General features: G+C 41.3%; 1 protein-coding gene across 4 annotated transcripts in view; it reads right to left on the bottom strand.

Moving 5' to 3' along the window:
* The window catches only part of VRK1 (VRK serine/threonine kinase 1), a 158,194-nt gene that overhangs the window by 59,406 nt on the left and 78,333 nt on the right, over nt 1-20,455 (bottom strand). For all 4 annotated transcript variants that reach the window (XM_030215163.1, XM_030215162.1, XM_030215161.1 and 1 more), the window contains exons 9-11: nt 14,006-14,126; nt 5,575-5,630; nt 5,308-5,489 (exon numbers count right to left, since the gene is read on the bottom strand). In XM_030215163.1, the coding sequence (XP_030071023.1) occupies nt 5,308-5,489; nt 5,575-5,630; nt 14,006-14,126 (359 nt within the window). The remainder of the gene's footprint in view (nt 1-5,307; nt 5,490-5,574; nt 5,631-14,005; nt 14,127-20,455) is intronic.

The raw sequence follows: 20,455 nt of genomic DNA on the forward strand, positions 1-20,455 counted from the left end.
GAACTGTGTGAGAGTACAGCCTGGACAGAATAAAATGGGCCTGCGGGGAGGAGGGGTTGGGGTTTGATTCTAGACCCCAAATATATTCTGTAGATCTGTCTGTCCAAACTGACTATCGCGTCGGGTGTCCTACTCAAGGCAGTAATACAATGTGAATGTGTAGACTGAAGACCACGTCACAGCCTTGCAAATTTCTTCAACAGACAGACCTCAAGTGGGCTACCGACACAGCCATAGCTCTGACATTATGAGCCTTGATATGACCCTCAAGAATGAGCCTGGCTTGGGCATAAATGAAAGAAACACAATCTGCCAGCCAATTAGAGATTGATCCTAACAGTATGGGAGTTGCCATCGCACAAACAAAAAAAGCAGGGTGGACTGTATGACCTAGTCCGCTCCAAGTAAGAGGCCAACGCTCGCTTGCAGTCGAAGGTGTGCAGTGTGCTTTCACCATGATGGGCATGTGGGTCAGGAAAGAATGTTGTAAGAACAATAGACTGGTTCAGATGAAACTCCGACACAACCTTAGGCAGGAGCTTAGGGTGCATGCGGAAGACTATTCTTATGATGAAATTTCATGTAAGGTGGATCCGCAACTAGGTCCTGAAGCTCACTGACCCTGTGAGCTGAAGTAACAGCCACCAAAAAAGACTTTTCAGGTCAAGTACTTCAGATGACAGGAATCAAGTGGCACAAAAGGAGCTTTCATCAGCTGGGTGAGGACGACATTGAGGTCCCATGACAGGCGATGGCTTGACAGGGGGCTTTGTCAAAAGAAAACATCACATGACACGAACTAGAGGCTGTCCAGAGATTTTTTTTTTTTTTTTACATTTGTACCCCACGCTTTCCCACTCATGGCAGGCCCAATGCGGCTTACATACTGTATATAGGTACTTATTTGTACCTGGGGCAATGGAGGGTTAAGTGACTTGCCCAGAGTCACAAGGAGCTGCCTGTGCCTGAAGTGGTAATCGAACTCAGTTCCTCAGGACCAAAGTCCACCACCCTAACCACTAGGCCACTCCTCCACTACATGATGAGCACTAATTGCACTAAGATGAACCCTTACAGAGTTGGTCTTGAGACCAGACTCATGTGTAGAAGGTATTAAAGCAGGGTCTGTGTAGGGCAAGAGGGGATCTAGGACTTTGCCCTCTCAAATGGAGGCGGTTTGCCATCTAGTGTAAGCGTAACACCTCTTAGTGTAATCTTTCCTGGAAGCCAGCAAGACCTTGGAGACACCCTCAGGAAGATGCAAGAAAAATTCTAAGCTCTCAGTCAGGTTGTGAGGGCCAGAAATTGGAGGTTGGGATGAGGAGACCCCTCTTTCTGAATGAGGAGGGTCGGAAAACAGTGCCAGAGTTGTATAAAACAGTCACCTAGATCTGAGGTTAGTCCAGTAGCCCACCCTTACAGTTAAGGTGAAGACCTAGGACCCCTGCATGGGGGGAAGCTATGAGGGAGGCAATGGAGAGGGAGGACTATCACTTCTGGTAGCTAGTGACATAATTCCCTGAGTGCTGTACCCAGTGACTGAGTTTAACTTCATTTGCACATGATCTGCATTGGCAGAGAGACTGAACATGCCTCATAAATAGGACCAAAGAAGGGAGGAAAGGCCCCTGTTAGGCCCAAAAAGGGGAAAGATATATTCTTCCCAGAACTTTGGAGCAAGCAGGGGCATAGACTGGGATAGAGTTGTATACTCACCCTGACCTTAAGAGGAAACCAAGTCAGGACCCTGTGGCTGGTTGAAGACCATTCCGTCTCTTGAAAAAAGGTGAGAACCTTCTGCCAGAAGGAATCAAGGATTGCAGTGGAACCTCGTGAATGGACTTCTAATCTGTATTGATTGCTGTGAAAGATTGTGGAGAGACATCGTTTTGGATTGTTTTGCTTCAGGTATACCCTTTTGGACTTTTGCCAAGGGTTTGTGGACCTACTTTGACCCAGGATTGTTGTGTTGCTGTAGAATTTACAGACACTCGTCCTACACCTTCGGGTGGGCAGTGCAGTGAGTTGGACACTCACCCCACACCTTTGGGTGGACGGTGCATGACACTGGGCCAGTATAGAGCGATCAGGATCATGGTTCCTCGGTCTTGCTTGACCAAAGTCTTCTCCACAAGCGGGAAGGAAGGCAACACATACAGAAGGCCAGTCCCCCAGTGAAGGAGGAAAGCATCTAATGCTAGCCTGTTATGGGCCTGGGAGCCTGGAACAAAACTGAAGGAATCTGATTGGACTGAGTAGCAAAGAGATCCGAGGGGGAGCCCCAAACTCAGAAGATCTCACAGGCAACGCCTATGTTGAGTGACCACACTGCAGTTTCATGACTCTGCTCAGTCTGTAGACCAGGCTGTTGGATTTGCCCACCAGATAGGTGGCTTTGAGGAGCATCCCATGCGGGTGGCCCAGTGCCACATCTGGACAGCCTCCTGACCCCACAGGGTGTGATCTGGTGCACCCTTCCTGCTTGTTGATGTAGTATATCACAACCTGATTGTTTGAATGATCACAATTTGGTGGAACAACTGATCTCTGAAAGCCTTTAGAGTGTTCCAGATTGCCTATAGCTCCAGAAGGTTGATGTGGAGATCCGTTTCCTGGGCTGATCACGCACCTTGGGTGCAAAGCCTGTCCAAGTTAGCTCCCCAGCACAGGCAGTCAGCATCCATCGTCAGCACCTTCTGGTGCCAAGGAATTTGGAAGGGTAGTCCCACAGCCAAATTGGATCAACAGTGATGCACACTGGTGTAAAAACCCCACTAATAGCTCAGGGAGGCAATCAGGAAAGGCTAGGGTGTTTGTTAAAAGAGAGACTGCTGAACTGCAGGGGTCAGGTGCCTGGTCCTGGCTGTGTGGAGACCCTCGCATCAGCACCTCCTGTATGGAGGGGGAGTGGTCCTCCCAGTGCCAACACTTCTCAGACACTGAATCCTTTGATGTCCCAGATCTTGCAGTACTATTCTTCAAGAGGGATCGATGCAGATTTATTTTATTTTTCTTACATTTGTACCCCGCACTTTCCCACTCATGGCAGGCTCAATGCGACTTACATATTGTATACAGGTACTTATTTGTACCTGGGGCAATGGAGGGTTAAGTGACTTGCCCAGAGTCACAAGGAGCTGCCTGTGCCTGAAGTGGGAATCGAACTCAGTTCCTCAGGACCAAAGTCCACCACCCTAACCACTAGGCCACTCCTTGGCTTTCACCTGATGCAGTCATTGATGCTCCTCGATGCCAAAAAGGGCGCTGAATCCCCACATCGCCTCGGGTTCGATGCTGACTAATCCAGGGGGCCCTGCACAATGGTCAGCAGGGTTCTTTTCTTCATATGAAGTCAAACACCACAGCTGGAAAGGGTATGTTCAGGCCCCAAACACTGAAGACATCAAGGAGTGTCTTTGCCAGAAGTGGTCCTATTGAACCAGCTACAGTGTTTAAAAGCCACTAAGAGCCTTTGATGACATGGAAGGGAAAACAGCCACAGCCAAACCAAAAGGCTGGATTATGACTGAAAAAAGGGGCAAGCACTGAAAAAAATAAGACCGACCAGAGCTCAGGCCTAAGTGGGCCTACCAAGCACAGTAATAACAAAGGAAACTTAAAATGGGGAAAAATTTGAACACACACAATAAGGGAAGGGAGAGGATAATTTAACAAACAAAACAAAAATCAGGGTAAATGCGTAATGGGGATGCTACACGTGCTTTAAAAAAAAAATGACTTTTTAGCCGTTTAAACTCCACACCATGTTCTCGGAGAAAGTGGTGTGGGCATCTGAATGCTGGGTACCTAGGTTCCTTTATACAAGTTAAATAGGCTCCTACTGCTCAATGAGGTGCCTAAATGGAGGTGTCCAATTATAGTATTATCCTCATATAGCTCTTACTATAGCCATATTCACAGCAACTATCATACAATCCTTGTTCTTCCAGACACACAATCCCCTGTTAAACAGGTACAGAACATCAATCTCTGCATCTATGAATACTTGGAAATCAGGTTCAATGAACCGAGTTTTATTTACTGTTGCACACTGAGGGGTGGGCAACCTCAGTCCATGGACCGCAACCCAGTCGGGTTTTCGGGATTTTCCCAATGAACAGGACAAGATCTATTTGCATGCACTGCCTCTATCATATGCAAAGAGATTCATTGGGGAAATCCTGAAAACCCAACAGTTGTGGCCCTCAAAAGACCGAGGTTGCCCATTCCTGCTCTAGGATAGAGATTTACCCCAGTTTTCAGTTGTGTTCCTATATGGAAATGTTTTCCCTTCTAGGTGGTACTTTTGGCAAATTCATACAATTAAATGTTGTCCATTAAGCAGCCAAATTATTATCCTCGGGCATTCAAATAAGTTGTGTATTTTGCTTTCTGGACTGGGTGAGAAAGTATTTGAGCTTCATTTCAAAATCTTTGGTGACAAATAACTGCAGTACAAATTCAAGAGCAGCTACTTCCTCTGAAACCTCTCCTTAGCCTAATATATTTATATTGCTCCTACTATAGTTAGCTATCATTTTGGAGTCAATTTATAGCTACTGCATTCCATTGTCGTTCAATAGCTCTACAATAACAAGATCTTCCAATTTCTCTACCCGCTGTTGAGATATCAACAGTCGGTGTGGTTAGATGCTTCAACTCCCAAAGCAGTGGTACACAGCTGTCATCTGGTAAAGAGGGCAGAGCTGGAAGAAGATACTTATTTGGGAAACATGACTTAGCAGAACCTCTTTCCTAGCCAACTGGGGGTAAAGGGACAGCTGTCAGTTGTCAATTCCTGCTCAACTTCTTTTGTTTTCCTACAAGCTTGCATTAAGCCCATGAAGCTCTGCCAAAATCGAGTCCTTGGAAGTAGCCTCATCTTGCTGCTGCACCATTTTCTTGGGAGTAGGGTAATTCTACTTATGCCAATTCAGTCCAGGAGAAGGGAGTAACATCTGTTTTGTTGCTTTTGCTATTGGGCATCAAGTAGAATCTTGCTGCCATGTTTGCTGGGGAGGGGAAGGATTTGAATTAATGTGAAATCACTGCTGCATATCATGTTCCCTCAGAGTTCAGCTTATGCAGCCATTTTGGCTTGAGATTTCAAGTACCCCCGTCCCGCACCCTTCCATGTTATGTTTAACATTGCAAATAGTTTACAGAGGTAAAGAGATTACTTCTCTGGGAATGGGAGAAGATGAGGACTTTGCTGGTCAAAAGCTGGCTTCACACCACCAACAAAACCTCCACGGAAGAGGTTTTTTTTTTTTTTGCACAAATTTACCAAATAAGTAGAACACAAACCTGGCGTTCTCTCTTTGGCAGCAAACCTCCATTACTCTCCACCTGCATCAAATCCAGTTTGCCATCATCCTTACAGCCAATAGCCTGAAGGCCCTGCAGGAGGATCTCTCGTAAGCGTGTGTATGGAGGTCGTGCTGAGTAACCCAGTTCATAGACCGCCAACATGTATTTAGTTATTTCCTCTGCAAAAGATTATATGCAGTCAATTCCTCTACTGCACACATGCGTGGGACATGTACACAAAAGGATAAACTGAATTCTTCATACCTGGTTTCTTCTCAGGAAAGCATTTGCCCATCATAGTAGAAACTTCATCACTGAAGCTGGAATGAAAGTCACAAATGTGCATTCAAAACTTGCATATAACCACATCTCAATTTATACAGAGATAGGTTGACCAAAACACTTCCCTCCATGTTTGGTGAACAAACTCAGCTAATCGTGGTTTAACCCTACTGCACAGTAACTTGTAATTTCCTTAGAAAAATAAGGGATACAACACCCTGCCCCTGGCGTTACATCTTGCATGGTCACTCTATGTTTTAACAATTCCTTAAAAAAAAAAAAAAAACACGCACACTTTTGACCCACATTTAATCTGGAGGCAAGGGATAGTCAGGAATCTGAGTGGTACAACCCAAGTTGCTTGGTAATGTCTCATCATGCTCTATTTTCTCTAGTACACTGTGTTGTTAGACTGTAAGCCACCTAGATGTGCTCTAGTTTAACTGGCAGTATAGTAAGTCTTACTTAGAAAAGTACATCTCTATGCATGCACAGGGTCAGTGTCAAACATATTAGAGATCAGGGCAGACGTGTAAGTCCTAAAGCACATCAGCAGGCTTACCTCATTCAGCTCTGGGGCCCTATGTGTCATGGGGGCCCAGGATAGTAGCCTTGGTTGCACCTGGTTAACACTGGTATTGCACATGCCAGAGGAAACCCAGAACTAGTGATTTCCTGGCTATGGAGCTAAATAGCCATCCTCTGACAGGCCAAACTTCAATTGTCAAAAGAACCTTTTAAGGCAACAGTATCTGAAAATTTATGCAACATTGAGTTTTCCTTCTGTATTTTTCCAATCATTTCACACTTCATATCGGTGTTTAAGGTCCTTGAAGCATCAATAATACACTTTAAGTCATTACACTTAAGGAGAAGCCTATCTAAGCATCAGCAATTCTTTCAAATTTAAATTACATTGCTATGGTGAACTGATACCACAATGAATACTACCAATCTACTCATTATCCCTGATCCATCTAATATTAACCACCCACTCGCAGAAATCAATAATATACCCATATTATATAATCACCGAAAACTGACCAGACTCACCACACCACATCAAACTGACAATAACCAACACAAAGGAAGAACACCAACAAGTGCACAACCTCAACAAAAGGAAAAGAAAGGATACAAAAAATCCACACAAACCAAAACGACAATAACTAACAAAAGTCCATATAACACCGAACGCAGAAGACCCGTATCAAACAATTCAAGTTGGCTACAGCAATGCCAGATCAGTGACAAATAAAACAACAACAGACTGGATCACATCAGAGAAACTTGATCTACTCTTCATTACTGAAACCTGGATCCATAAGAGGACCCAATCATCTTAAACCTTTGTCCTCCAGGATACAGAATCACTCACTGGACCAGAAAAGAAAAAAAAAAAAAAAAAAAAAAGAGGAGGGGACCGATCTCACCTCACTATTGAAACCATTGCTGAATCCATAACAACCCACCTCAAAATAGCCTCAATCAGAATCCACCACAATACCCTACTCGACCACCTAAACTGTGTCCTGTTTTACAGACCACCATGCAGCTGGAATGAAATCCAAGCAGACTTCATGGACTTTGTTTCAAACATGTGTATCTAACTACTACTGTTCAGGGCATACCCCACAGACCCAACATAAAAAAACCTGGACATTTGCGACACAACATAACCAAAGATAGTCTGTGGACTATCCTTATTCTTCCTTCCCTTACTAAGTTCTCCCCAAATGTGTTTACCATACATGTATCTCACTCTACCATATCATCACCTTGATATTACTCGCAACTTGTAATTGATACACCGGAATCAGTTAACACTGATCATGTTACCATGTAAATCACATTGAGCCTGCAAAGAGGTGGGAAAATGTGGGATACAAACGTAACAAATAAATAAATAAAATTTCAAATATGAAAAAAAAAACCAAAAATACAAATCAATCCCACCAAAAGCTATGTGGATTTCACACTGTCTGCCCCTCCCTGCTATTCATCTTAGTATCAAGATCCTTTTGACTGCATCAGAATCCTTGCCATTAAAATTTGATTCTTTACCGACTTGGTTCAGATTGCGTCAACTATTAATCTTATTTTGCACTCATTTGCTCTGCAAAGGAGATTCTTCCTCAAAAACTTGACAGCTTTGGTCTTTCTGATTTTGAACTGTATTGGATTATTGCAATTCTCTTTACTTTGTACTGAGCCTGCTCAATCCAAAAATTGTAGATTCTGCAGAATACAGTGATCAGGCTGCTTTCTGGCACTAACAGATCTGAATATATCACTCCAGCCCTTAAAATTACTTCACTGGCTTATCTTTTAGAATTTGCTTTGATCTGCTTTAAACTTATGACCTTGTTCTACTACAATTATCTTACCTCCTCCCAAAAAAGTCACCAACTAGTCTTACCAACCCCTTCCCATTGTCTCAATACTTCTAGAGATAACCACATACAATAAATGTAAACCACCTTGGTTATAGCACAGAAAGACATTAAATCCATAGCCCTTTACAGGCAAGGCAATCTTTTGGTGCACAAATGGTTTAAGAAGGGAGAACACAGTGTACAACCTGAGGTTTCTGAGTTTGCCAAAAAGCAGAACTTCACCAAGGGATTTAGTTCAGAAATTCTTGAAGAATTTGAAAATGTCCTGTTTTGCCACCTGTTAACTGGATCTACTACTTCCTCTCAGGAGACATACAAACCTCAGGATGGAGCACCTCAATCTGGAAGTGTCTGTCCCATGATAGGCTAGACTTGTACGGTATTCTTGGAGAGATCTAGTGACAAGATTTTTGTTAGTTCTACTTGGTTTCCTTTGCGTTTATCCAAGATGTATTAAAGACTTAGTTTAGGACAGGAGTTTTTGGTTTTGTGTCAGCAACAGGGATTGGGTACTAGTTTCCTTCTTAAGATTCCTCTGTAAATGTGCATTTGTTATCAGAGTAATGTAAACTTTTATAGTCTTCCCAGCTTCATTTTTTTTTTTTAATAAGGAGGCAGTAAGATGTAATGTCCTTTAGTAAATCCTGTTCAGAGCTTCAGAACTGGATGAAAATAGTAACCTGGAACTTTCCTATATTGTATTGGCTCTGTTAATTGCTGCATGCATCTCCTAAGAACATGGATCCCTCCTTACCTTGTGAGCTACTTTGATGGGCTGTCTACTACTACTACTACTACTACTATTTAGCATTTCTATAGCGCTACAAGGCATACGCAGCGCTGCACAAACATAGAAGAAAGACAGTCCCTGCTCAAAGAGCTTACAATCTAATAGGCTGTCCTATATACATTTTTTTTCCTGTGTTATTTTTCCAGTTGGGTCTTTCAAGCTTTTGATAAATATACTTGATATTAAAGAAATAAAAATTGGAAGGCAGATTTTTCCTAAAATTTCCGTGCAAGTGTTTAGTTACCTACCAACAAGAAAAATTTATCTTTTTAGATCCATCCCAACTGGAGTTGTTTATTATAGCGAGAAAGACTGATGGAACAGTAGTTCCAACTAATGAAAGCGTTTGAAATAGAATTAAAACGTCTTAAATGAGTCCGACCCACCATTTGTTAGAGATTTTCCCTGTTAAGCTTCACATATTGTACATTTTGAACCCCCTGTTAGTGGACTTTTGATTGAGACAAGAAATTATGTAAAATGTTTTGCTTTTGAAGTATTTTCTTCCTTGATCAATCTTTCCTGTTACAAGACTGGTATGCTTGTATAATTAAAATTGAATAAATAAAGAAAGAAAGAAATTGGAAGGCAGAACATTTGTCTGCTACGAAGTCTTCCACAATGACAAAATAATACTAAATAAAACCACAACTTGCTTCAATTTTGGCTTTTTAAGTACAGAATAGCAATGTTGGATATTAAGGACTAGAGAACAAAGAATATTAATGTGTCTGTTCCCCCGATGACAGTACCTTGACTATTGCATAAGATTGTGTGCCGCATCTGGACGTAGAGGAATGGACAGTGAAAATTGCAACTAAATTGGAAAGCTAAGTTTTGCTTCTGTCTTTTTTCACACTTTCTGGTGCTCAGTATATATTTCATTAGTTTGTGTTCTTTGAAGGAAGACCAAATCTGAATTTCCTGGAGAGAGATGGCCCCGGATTTTTTTCTTTTTTGAGGGTCTAGCTTTACATTGGATGTCTTGGAACAAAAAAAACATATTTGAAAAAATGGATTTATAGATAGGTGTGGGATATCACACAACTCAATTTAATTTTTACTCACAAAAATATAGGGGACTTGAATTGAGTATTACATGATGTATAGAGCTTAAAAGTGAGCCGCTTTGAGCGGCTAGACTCACTGAAAGATATGCTCGGCTGTATGTACAGCCTATACTGAACTCTCTTTTCAAGTAAAAATATAAAATATATAAAAATCTCTAACCTCATATTTTTGGTGGAGATACTTGTTCTAAAACATCCGATTTTATCTTTATTGCAGGATTGACTAATTTTGGATTTTGCATCTAAAGTTATAGCAGAACTAAGGGCAACCAAAATGAATAGATGGAACAACTCTTGAGGAAAGGCTAAAGAGGTTAGGGATCCAGCTTGGAGATGAGACAACCAAGAGACGATGTGATAGAGGCCTATAAAATCCTGAGTGGAGTGGAATGAGTGAACGTAAAATTGATTGCTAACAGTCTAAGAGGTTAAACAGGTACATACCATGATGTTACAAAGTAGTACACTTGAAATAAATAGAAGAAAATATGTTTTCACTCAGCATATAGTTAAGGTTTGGAACTTCTTGTTGGAAGATGTGGTAAGGTAGTTAGAACAGTTTAAGTTTTGGATGAATTCTTGGAGAAAAAAAATTTAGGAATAAAGGCAGAACTGAAGAAAGCCACTATCTTTGGGTGCAAGCAGCATGGAATCCAACTACTTTTTGGGATCCTGTTCAGTACTCTTGACCTGGATTGGCCACTGTTGGTAACTAGATACTGGGCTTGACAGCCTTTTGGTCTCGGTCAATATAGCCTTCCTATTTTCTAACAAATATCACTGATTGTTACATTTGTACCCCGCGCTTTCCCACTCATGGCAGGCTCAATGCGGCTTACATGGGGCAAAGGAGGGTTAAGTGACTTGCCCAGAGTCACAAGGAGCTGCCTGTGCCTGAAGTGGGAATCAAACTCAGTTCCTCAGTTCCCCAGGACCAGTCCACCACCCTAACCACTAGGCCACTCCTCCACTGTTGCTACTATTTGAGATTCTACATGGAATGTTACTATTCCACTAGCAACACTCCATGTAGAAGTCGGCCCTTGCAGATCACCAATGTGGCCGCGCAGGCTTCTGCGAGTCTGACATCCTGCACGTATGTGCAGGACTTGAGACTCACAGAAACAGAAGCCTGCGCAGCCTTCTACATGGAATGTTGCTAGTGGAATAGCAACATTCCATGTAGAATCTCCAACAGTAGCAACATTCCATGTAGAATCTCCAATAGTATCTATTTTATTTTTGTTACATAGTAACATAGTAGATGAAGGCAGAAAAAGACCTGCGCGGTCCATCCAGTCTGCTCAACAAGATAAACTCACATGTGCTACTTTTTGTGTATACCTTACCTTGATTTGTACCTGTCCTTTTCCAGGCACAGACCGTATAAGTCTGCCCAGCACTATCCCCGCCTCCCAACCACCAGTCCCGCCTCCCACCATCGGCTCTGGCACAGACCGTATAAGTCTGCCCAGCACCATCTCCGTCTCCCACCACTGGCTTTGCCACCCAATCTTGTCTAAGCTCCTTAGGATCCATTCCATTACATTTGTACCCTGCGCTTTCCCACTCATGGCAGGCTCAATGCGGCTTACATGGGGCAATGGAGGGTTAAGTGACTTGCCCAGAGTCACAAGGAGCTGCCTGTGCCCTGTGCCGGGAATCGAACTCAGTTCCTCAGTTCCCCAGGACCAAAGTCCACCATCACTCAGAATCAGGATACATTCATTCATTTAACTAGTAGGTCTTTAACCAAAGACATCATCAGAAAAGCTTGCATACCTATTAAAATTTTAATTTTGAGCCAGAAGAAATCCCCCCTCCACCTCAACTTTAGCCTTTTGCTTATTGCTTTTCAATGCCCCCCCCCCCCCACACACCTTTTCTCCCTCCAACCTGTTGCCTTCCTGTTCATTTTCTAGCTCATCCCCATTTCCTTCCCTCATTACATTTTTTGATGGAGACCCAGGAGGCTGCAGTAGGAGCTTTAGTCCAACCTTGATACCTGAAAATGTTACAGTTCTATATTTAACATCTATCTCACTCAGGGCAGAGGGACAGGACAGCATTTGTTTGCAAAAACTGTGTACATAAAAGGTTCAGCACTGGAAAAGGAAAGATTAAATACAAATTAATCCCTAACAAAAGCCACGGGAAAAAAATCACTGCAAACATTTTACACAGACAAAATCTTATGTTTTAAGGATCAAAATAGCCTCCCAACACTTTTCAGATAATCTTGGAGTTGTGTAATTTACACTTGTCCAAACCCAAGTAGAGGCAAGAATCCAACAGTGAAGCACTGGAAATAGAGTTGGGTAAACACAAATGCAGCATTACGGTGAGACGCACACTACTGGGGAAGTGCCCAACAAGCATAAACCTGCATCAGGAGCATGAATCCTGAAAGCTCAGGTGAAAATACATAGCTCTCAACAAACACAACAAATCTTGTAGACAGATGTACAATAACCGACGAGCAGCCACAAAGAGCTAGGGAAAGTCATCTTAGTGCTGGGAATCAACAGCAGTGTGAAGCATTTATTTCCACCTGAACTTTTAGGATTCCTTCCCCCGATGCAGGCAAATACAGAAAAGATGGCCATGTTAGGCAGTAAAGTATTTCACCATATTGCTCTTAATTTATACTTTCCAACATATTATGAAAAAAAGACCCTTAAGAGACTATACAGATCACCTAATTTAGCCATCAGGAAAAAAGTGGTGACATATCATGAAAATTCATAAATAAATAAATTTTTTAAAAAAAGGTCAACGTTTGAACCATCATCATCCACCTAAGAATTCTAGAGCATTTTACGGATAGCTGTGAAGGACTGTGGAATATTGGCAAGATGTGTCTTTCCAAAGCGAAGGACGACATTTTTATGGGAGTGAAAAATCATCATCTCCTTCTCAACCTGTACACAAATATATGGATATGCTCAACTCTTGGACTGATTTCAAACACAAAGTATTTTCATTCTTTTGTGGTAAATGACCCAAATAGGATACTGCTTCAATTTTGCTCTTGGCCAAGCTGCTGGGGTGTGTGGAGTGTCCTTTTGGAAAGAGTACTTGGCAACATTCTACAGCTTGACTGCCTCTCAAAACACTATAATACTACCCAAGAGCAAACAAATGCACCAGCCAAGCTGCTGCACTCCACCCCAGGGCCACATTATAACTATTGGGGGCTCTAGGCCCTTTTGCTTCCATGAGCCCCTCCCTATGTGGCATTTAATTTATGACCAAGCTTTTAGTTTGAATATTTGTTTTATTGGTATTTGATTTGTATTTTATGTATTTTTCCAAGGCCAAAAGACAAGGCATAAAAATAACTTCTTTATTTTTATTCTGATTTAGAAAATGTTTGCACCTCAGTTACTATGCCTATTTTGCCTTATGGATAAGTCTACCCTGCTCCATCCCTTTATCTTGCCCCATGGTTGCAAGTAGAAAAGGCATTCTGAACAGCATACATAATATATTATTATTATTAGCATTTGTAAAGCGCTACCAGACGCACGCAGCGCTGAACACCTGACACAGAGAGAGAGAGTCCCTGCTCAAAAGAGCTTACAATCTAAAAAATAGTGGAAGAACCCCATCAACCCCTTTCTACAAATCTATGTTGAAAAACATTCTAAAAGCCATGACTCAGGCTTTCCCCCTTGTTTAATAGCTTACTCAAATCTCAGTTGATCAATCAATGGTGCTGAAGAATGTGTGACATCAGTAAATAGCAACCTGCTACTGACTAGAACACTGATGGTGGGGAGGAGGAATGCAGTTCAGGTCAGCTGATACCCTTCCGACAAAAATCACAATGCTTTTTCATCAATTACTACAAAAGCTTTATAAAATTTGGCAGTTGTGGCAAAGGTAACCAAGAGTAGAACCACAAATTCAGCATGTCTGGCATGCTTACAGGGTCTTCATTTGGAGGCTTTTAACGGTTGTTCCAGGTCACATCACCACTTATACTGCAGTAATTTATGGACAGCAGTAAAGCATTTCTCTTAGTATTTTGACTCCACTTTTAGGCAACAAATCTAAAATTTCTGTGCAGCTGCAGGTCACTGTCACTTTTGGTATTAGATCTATAGACTTTGTTTAAGGTCTTTACTTGAAATAATAAGGAATAGTTTCTTTACCTTATTTTGGCTTCTCTGATGGAATCAGGGTTCTTCAGATTGTCCTCCCAGGGCAGATGGCCACCAAGCCACTGGATCATACAGTATCCAAGTATTTCGAGGTCACCTCGCCGTGAGGGAGCTACCAAAGAAAAGCAACTGGGTTCAAGTTACAACATCACAAGAAAGTCGAAGAAATACATTATTCAGCATGGGTGTAAATTTTACCAGGCACACCTCCTCTTATATTTACATATTTGAGTGTCTTTGTATAAACTTAGAACTGAGTAAGACTGAAGGTCTATCTAGCCCAGCATCCTGTTTCCAACAGTGACCAATCCAGGTCACAAGTACCACATAACAGAAACTAAAGACATTTTTGAATTAAAATGTAGCCACCACCCCTGATTTGGATATAACAAAAGAGAGGGAACGAAGTACAAACTAAAAGTCCAAACAAAAAAACAGCACCACGGGCCTTTAAAAATGGAACACAGTTCTTTAATGAATGAGCCTTGACAAAAAGACCCGACACGGGCCGTGTTTCGGTGACTAGCACCTGCGTCAGGGGTCACAGTGATGATGTGGAAAACTTGGGGAATAACAAATATATTCCTCTACAATATATTATTCCTCTACAAGACGCTTTCACTTTGGATACAGAAAGTGAAAGTGCCTTGTTGCTTTGTAGCTTTTACTATACGAGACGTGGGGTAAGGAATAATATATTGTAGAGGAATATATTCGAGTTATTCCCCAAGTTTTCCACGTCATCACTGTGACCCCTGACGCAGGTGCTAGTCACCGAAACACGGCCCGTGTCGGGTCTTTTTGTCAAGGCTCATTCATTAAAGAACTGCGTTCCATTTTTAAAGGCCCATGGTGCTGTTTTTTTGTTTGGCCACCACCCATGATAACATTTCAAGCAGAAGTGAGGTATAGTGTCATTAACCTAGAACAGGGATGGGCAACCACAGTCCTTGAGGGCTACAACCCAGTTGGTTTTTCAAGATGTCAACATATACATGAGATCTATTTGCAATGTTGAAAAACCAACTGGATTTACCAAACTGTATATACTGTTGGCTAAGTTGTATTGGAGCTAAAGATTTTGGTTGTCATTTGTGATCTGCAACTATTCATTAATAAAAAAAAAAACACAACTGGGCTGTAAGCCCTCGAGGACAGTGGTTGCCCACCCCCAACCTTGAAGCTTGACAGTGGCTTCAGAACCTATTAACAAGAGAATGCAAAAAAAAAAAAAAAAAAAAAAAAAAATCAACAGAAATATATATTTCCTAATGACATTTTTCCTCCAAAGTTATTTTTGGTTGTTTTGGGCCTGAAGCCTTATTCCTAGACTTTCAACTGCCCTCTAACCTTCAAAGTCCACAGGCCTCAATAGAATTTGAAAAAGTCCCAGGAAGGGGACAGACAGCCCTGTCAAGCAAAAATTAATTTTAGTTTGGAGGGGTATATAAGTAGCACCTCTAAACTAATGAATATTTTAAAGAAGGAGTTTGAGAATATTTCCACAGAAGGAGCCAAGTGCATTTACATACTTTATGTAGGAGGTCTAACAAGTTGTTTGGACAGAAACACAAATTAATTCTTGAGCGCTGCTGGGTTTCTTCCTCCCCCCACCCCCCAAACAGCAAAAGTTAACAGCTGAACAAATTCTTATGAAAATAAAAAAGTAAAAAAAAACCCTGCTTGTTAGCTAGTTTAAAGAGAGCTATCCAGCCAGCATATTCCATTAGTGACATATTTTCCTTAGCCAAAAAATTTTACTTATTGGTATAGGTGGGTCAGTGCTAGAAGGCAGAGGGCCTTTGGCTCTCACTTGACTCAGGTCATTAATGACAGATGCTTCCCATTGTATGAGAACACACAATGGCTTATGTGAAACAATACAGTGGTTGCTATCCAGTTCAGTAAAAACTATGCTTATTATAAACAGCCTCTGACAGAATCAGGGAAGAGCCGAATCATCCAGAGACTTAAAAGCCCAGGGCTAATATACGATCTGTGTTCTCACACAAGATTAAGAAACAATGGACAGGCATATGAAAAGTTCTGTCTGACCAGTACATGGTTAAGAACTCTGTGAAAGGTGTCACACTGGAAACCATCCTACAGGTCTAACCCTTTTTTGCTTTAATGCAAAAACTTCACTGATCTCAGAGTCAATATCATTTCTGGCGGCTACCCAAGCAGCACCGATTCCTCTCCTGCATATACATTCTGAATATCCTGAAAACACAACTGGCTGCCGAGATCAGAATAGGTTCAAGAGAAACTCAGAAAGACCAACTTTGGAGCGGAAAGTGTAGCCCACAGCTCCTTATAGAGCGATAAGACAGGGGGTAACCTGGGAGTAGATCATCAAGAGGCTCCAAAACTTTACAGTCCAAAAATGGGTGTCAAAAAAAGTTCTGGGTTTCTTTTAACACAAAGTGATACGGAGATCCCAGAAACAGGGAAAGTACAGAGGCCATGAAGCACAATGTATGGGGGACCACATTTCAAAACAATGAAGCACTGTGTTGCAGGTAGCAGTCATTTACCCTTGAAGACACATTGATATCCCATTCACTATTCAAATTCGGAAGAATAGTAAAAAAAATAATAATAATAATGCTATTCGGTACAGGTCTAAACTGATCCCTTATAGCAAACATTGACTGCAACAAAATCTTATCCCTATTGTAAAGCTTGCTCAGGATATTCAGTCAATCCAGTATGAAATTGACTCTTACTGGCTTAGTTTGTTTAAACGCTGCATCACTGTGAGGTATGCCAATCCTTGCCACCAAGGCCAAGGGCAAGCTTTCCTGCGAACTTTACAAAATGCAAATCCAGACAGATTGCAATACTTCCTTTGTATTCCACTGTACTTACTGGATAAGAAAAAGCCAAATCGTATCATGCAGGAATACTTACAAAAAAAAAAAAAAAAACTTATTACACAAGATCATGGCTGTAGAACAAAACATGTTTTGGAGCAGAGAAAGTTGCTAAGAATCTGCTTGACTGGCAAATAACTGCAAGACTGACTTGATATCTCCTACACCAACCACAAAACTGCAACAATCTGAAATATAACATTCCCCATATAGGGCCTCCAAAATAGCTCAAATTGACAAAGTCCCAGGACACAAAACTTAAGCTGAGTATAGTTTTGATGTGATGCCTCCTAATCTAACATCACTGTTTTCACCAGTGACTAACAGGTGATTTAACTAGAATTAATTGCCCAGAAGGTTTGAGTGAGCAAGATCCAAAATGATTGTATAATGCCAGTGTTCCTGCTGACCTAGGTGATTAAAATCCCTAAGACTGCCATTCTTCATTTCTACAGAGTAAGAATAGCCATATAATGCTGCAAAAAAAAAAAAAAAAAAAAAAAAGAAACCTGTTAAGTTGGACTATGCTACCCAGCAAACTAAGTAAAACTATCAATCAGTTATCAGGTCGTTTACAAGTTTACTTGAAGCCCACTTCTTAAGATCTGTGTTCAGCTCATATTAAAAATTGTTTACAATTGTATTCTTATATTACTAACCGTCTTGTACTGTTTCTTAATTTGTTATGTAAGTCGCATTGAACCTGAGCTTTCTTGTAAAAATGAAGGGTAGAAAGGTCATAATAAATAAAACCCAACACCCCACTCCCCCCACATTCAAAATGGCAGCAGAGAACGATACTAATATTGCCAACAGTCACTCAAAAGCGCATGGTTCGGAATAAGGTATCTTTCAAAGATATCACCAAAACAGAGAATATAGGGTATCCTGATAGTGAGGTTGCAAAAGACACTGTAGTAGATCAGGTGTCCTTAAATAAAATAAAAATCAGGCAAAACATTGCAAATTAAAACTGTCAAGTACTGAGCATGAAGTAAATAGGAACAAATCTATATGAAATGCCAGAAGCCTGAGAAATACTACTACTACTATTTCTATAGCGCTACCGGACGTACGCAGCGCTTCACACGTGAGCATGGAGAGACAGTCCCTGCTTGATAGAGCTTACAATCTAATTATGACAGACAGGACAAGGGATAAGGGTTAGGACAGACAGGACACGCACTTTGGATTAAGGCGGGATGCAAATATGAAATAAATCTACTTCCCCTCTACCCCATTATCAAATCCCACAAAATCACTCGACCTGGTTCTCTCCTACACCTCCATGACATATAGTAACAGAGTAAATGACAGTAGATAAAGACCTAAACGATCCATCCAGTCTGCCCAACAAGATAAAACTCATTTTACATGGTATGTAATGCTTTATATGTATACCTGAGTTTGATAAGATGGAAAGATGGGAAAGTTTAGAATATATTGCACTAAATGAAAAATTAGATATAATAGGCATCTCTGAGACCTGGTGGAAGGAGGAACAAAATTATATTGTAGTGATAGGGTGGATTGAATTGGTGGAGTAGCAGCTTTGTATGTTAAGGAGGGCCTTGAATTAAATAGATTAAAAATTCTGCAGGAAACAAAACATCTTGGAATCACTATGGATTGAAATTCCATGTGTAAAGGGGAAAAGGATAGTGATAGGTGTACTACCGTTCACTTGGCCGGAATGGACAGATGTAGACATGTTATCGGAAATTAGGAAGGCTAACAAACTGGGGAAACACAAAAATAATGGGTGATTTCAATTACCCCGATATTGGCTGGGTAAATGTAACATCAGGGCATGCTAGGGAGGTAAATTTCCTTGACAAAAATCAAGGACTGCTTTGTGGAGCATCTGGTACAGAAGCAAACAAGAGAAGGAAACGTTGATCTAAAATATTTCCTTCTACACCTAGTCCTTAGTGGAGCGCATGATCTGTTGCTGGAGGTAATGGTGATGGGGCCGCTTGATAAGTGATCATAACATGATCAGATTTAATATTAGCTTTGGAGTAAGTATATACAGGAAATCCAATACGTTAGCATTTAACTTTCAAAAAGGAGACTATGATAAAATGAGAAGAACAGTGAAAAAAATAAACAACTTACAGGAGCAGCTGTGAGGGTCAAAAATTTACATCAGGCGTGGATGCTGTTCAAAAATACCATCCTGGAAGCCCAGACCAAATATATTCCGTGTATTAAAAAAAAGGAGGGAAGCTAATACTTTATAATAATATACTATACGCCGACAGAATTGGGTTTTGGCACATATAGGGGTTACTGGGATGGCTGACGGGAGGGGGGAGGGAGATGAGGAGGGGATTAGGGGAGGAGAGGATAAGGGTAAAGGAATGGAAATAAGAAGTTTAAGTAGAAGGGGGAACCACATCACTTTAGGGGATCTTGGAAAAAGACAGAGCAAATGATGTGGAACTTAATTGTATGTATCCTGTGAAAGTAAATGTTTGTTAGTATGTAGATATATCTAAAATAAAAATTGTTGAAACATAAAAAAAAGGAGGGAAAAAGACCAAACGACAGCCAGAATGGTTTAAAAAAAGTGAGGTGAAGGAAGCTATTAGAGCTAAAAGAAAATCCTTCAGAACATGGAAGAAGGAACAGATGAAAATAGTAAAAAAAAAAAAAACACAGCTGAAGAGTAGTAAATCACCGGGACCTGATGGTATTCATCCCAGAGTATTAATAGAACTAAAAAATGAACTTGCGGAGCTACTGTTAGAAATATGCAATCTGTCCCTAAAATCGAGTGTAATACCGGAAGACTGGAGGGTAGCCAATGTTACTCCGATTTTTAAGAAAGGTTCCAGAGGAGATCCGGGAAATTATAGACCGGTGAGTCTGACGTCGGTGCCGGGCAAGATGGTGGAGGCTATTATTAAGAATAAAATTGCAGAGCATATACAAAAACATGGACTGATGAGACAAAGTCAGCACGGATTTAGTGAAGGGAAGTCTTGCCTCACCAATCTAATGCATTTTTTTGAGGGGGTAAGCAAACATGTGGACAATGGGGAGCCGGTTGATATTGTATATCTGGATTTTCAGAAGGCGTTTGACAAAGTGCCGCACGAAAGACTCCTGAAGAAATTGCAGAGTCATGGAATCGGAGGTAGGGTATTATTATGGATTAAGAACTGGTTGAAAGATAGGAAGCAGAGAGTAGGATTGCGTGGCCAGTATTCTCAGTGGAGGAGGGTAGTTAGTGGGGTCCCGCAGGGGTCTGTGCTGAGTCCGTTGCTTTTTAATGTATTTATAAATGACCTAGAGATGGGAATAACTAGTGAGGTAATTAAATTCGCCGATGACACAAAATTATTCAGGGTCGTCAAGTCGCAGGAGGAATGTGAACGATTACAGGAGGACCTTGCGAGACTGGGAGACTGGGCGTGCAAGTGGCAGATGAAGTTCAATGTTGACAAGTGCAAAGTGATGCATGTGGGTAAGAGGAACCCGAATTATAGCTACGTCTTGCAAGGTTCCGCGTTAGGAGTTACGGATCAAGAAAGGGATCTGGGTGTCGTCGTCGATGATA

Source organism: Microcaecilia unicolor, chromosome 9, assembly GCF_901765095.1.
Source record: "Microcaecilia unicolor chromosome 9, aMicUni1.1, whole genome shotgun sequence".
In the NCBI taxonomy this organism is placed as follows: Eukaryota; Metazoa; Chordata; class Amphibia; order Gymnophiona; family Siphonopidae; genus Microcaecilia; species Microcaecilia unicolor.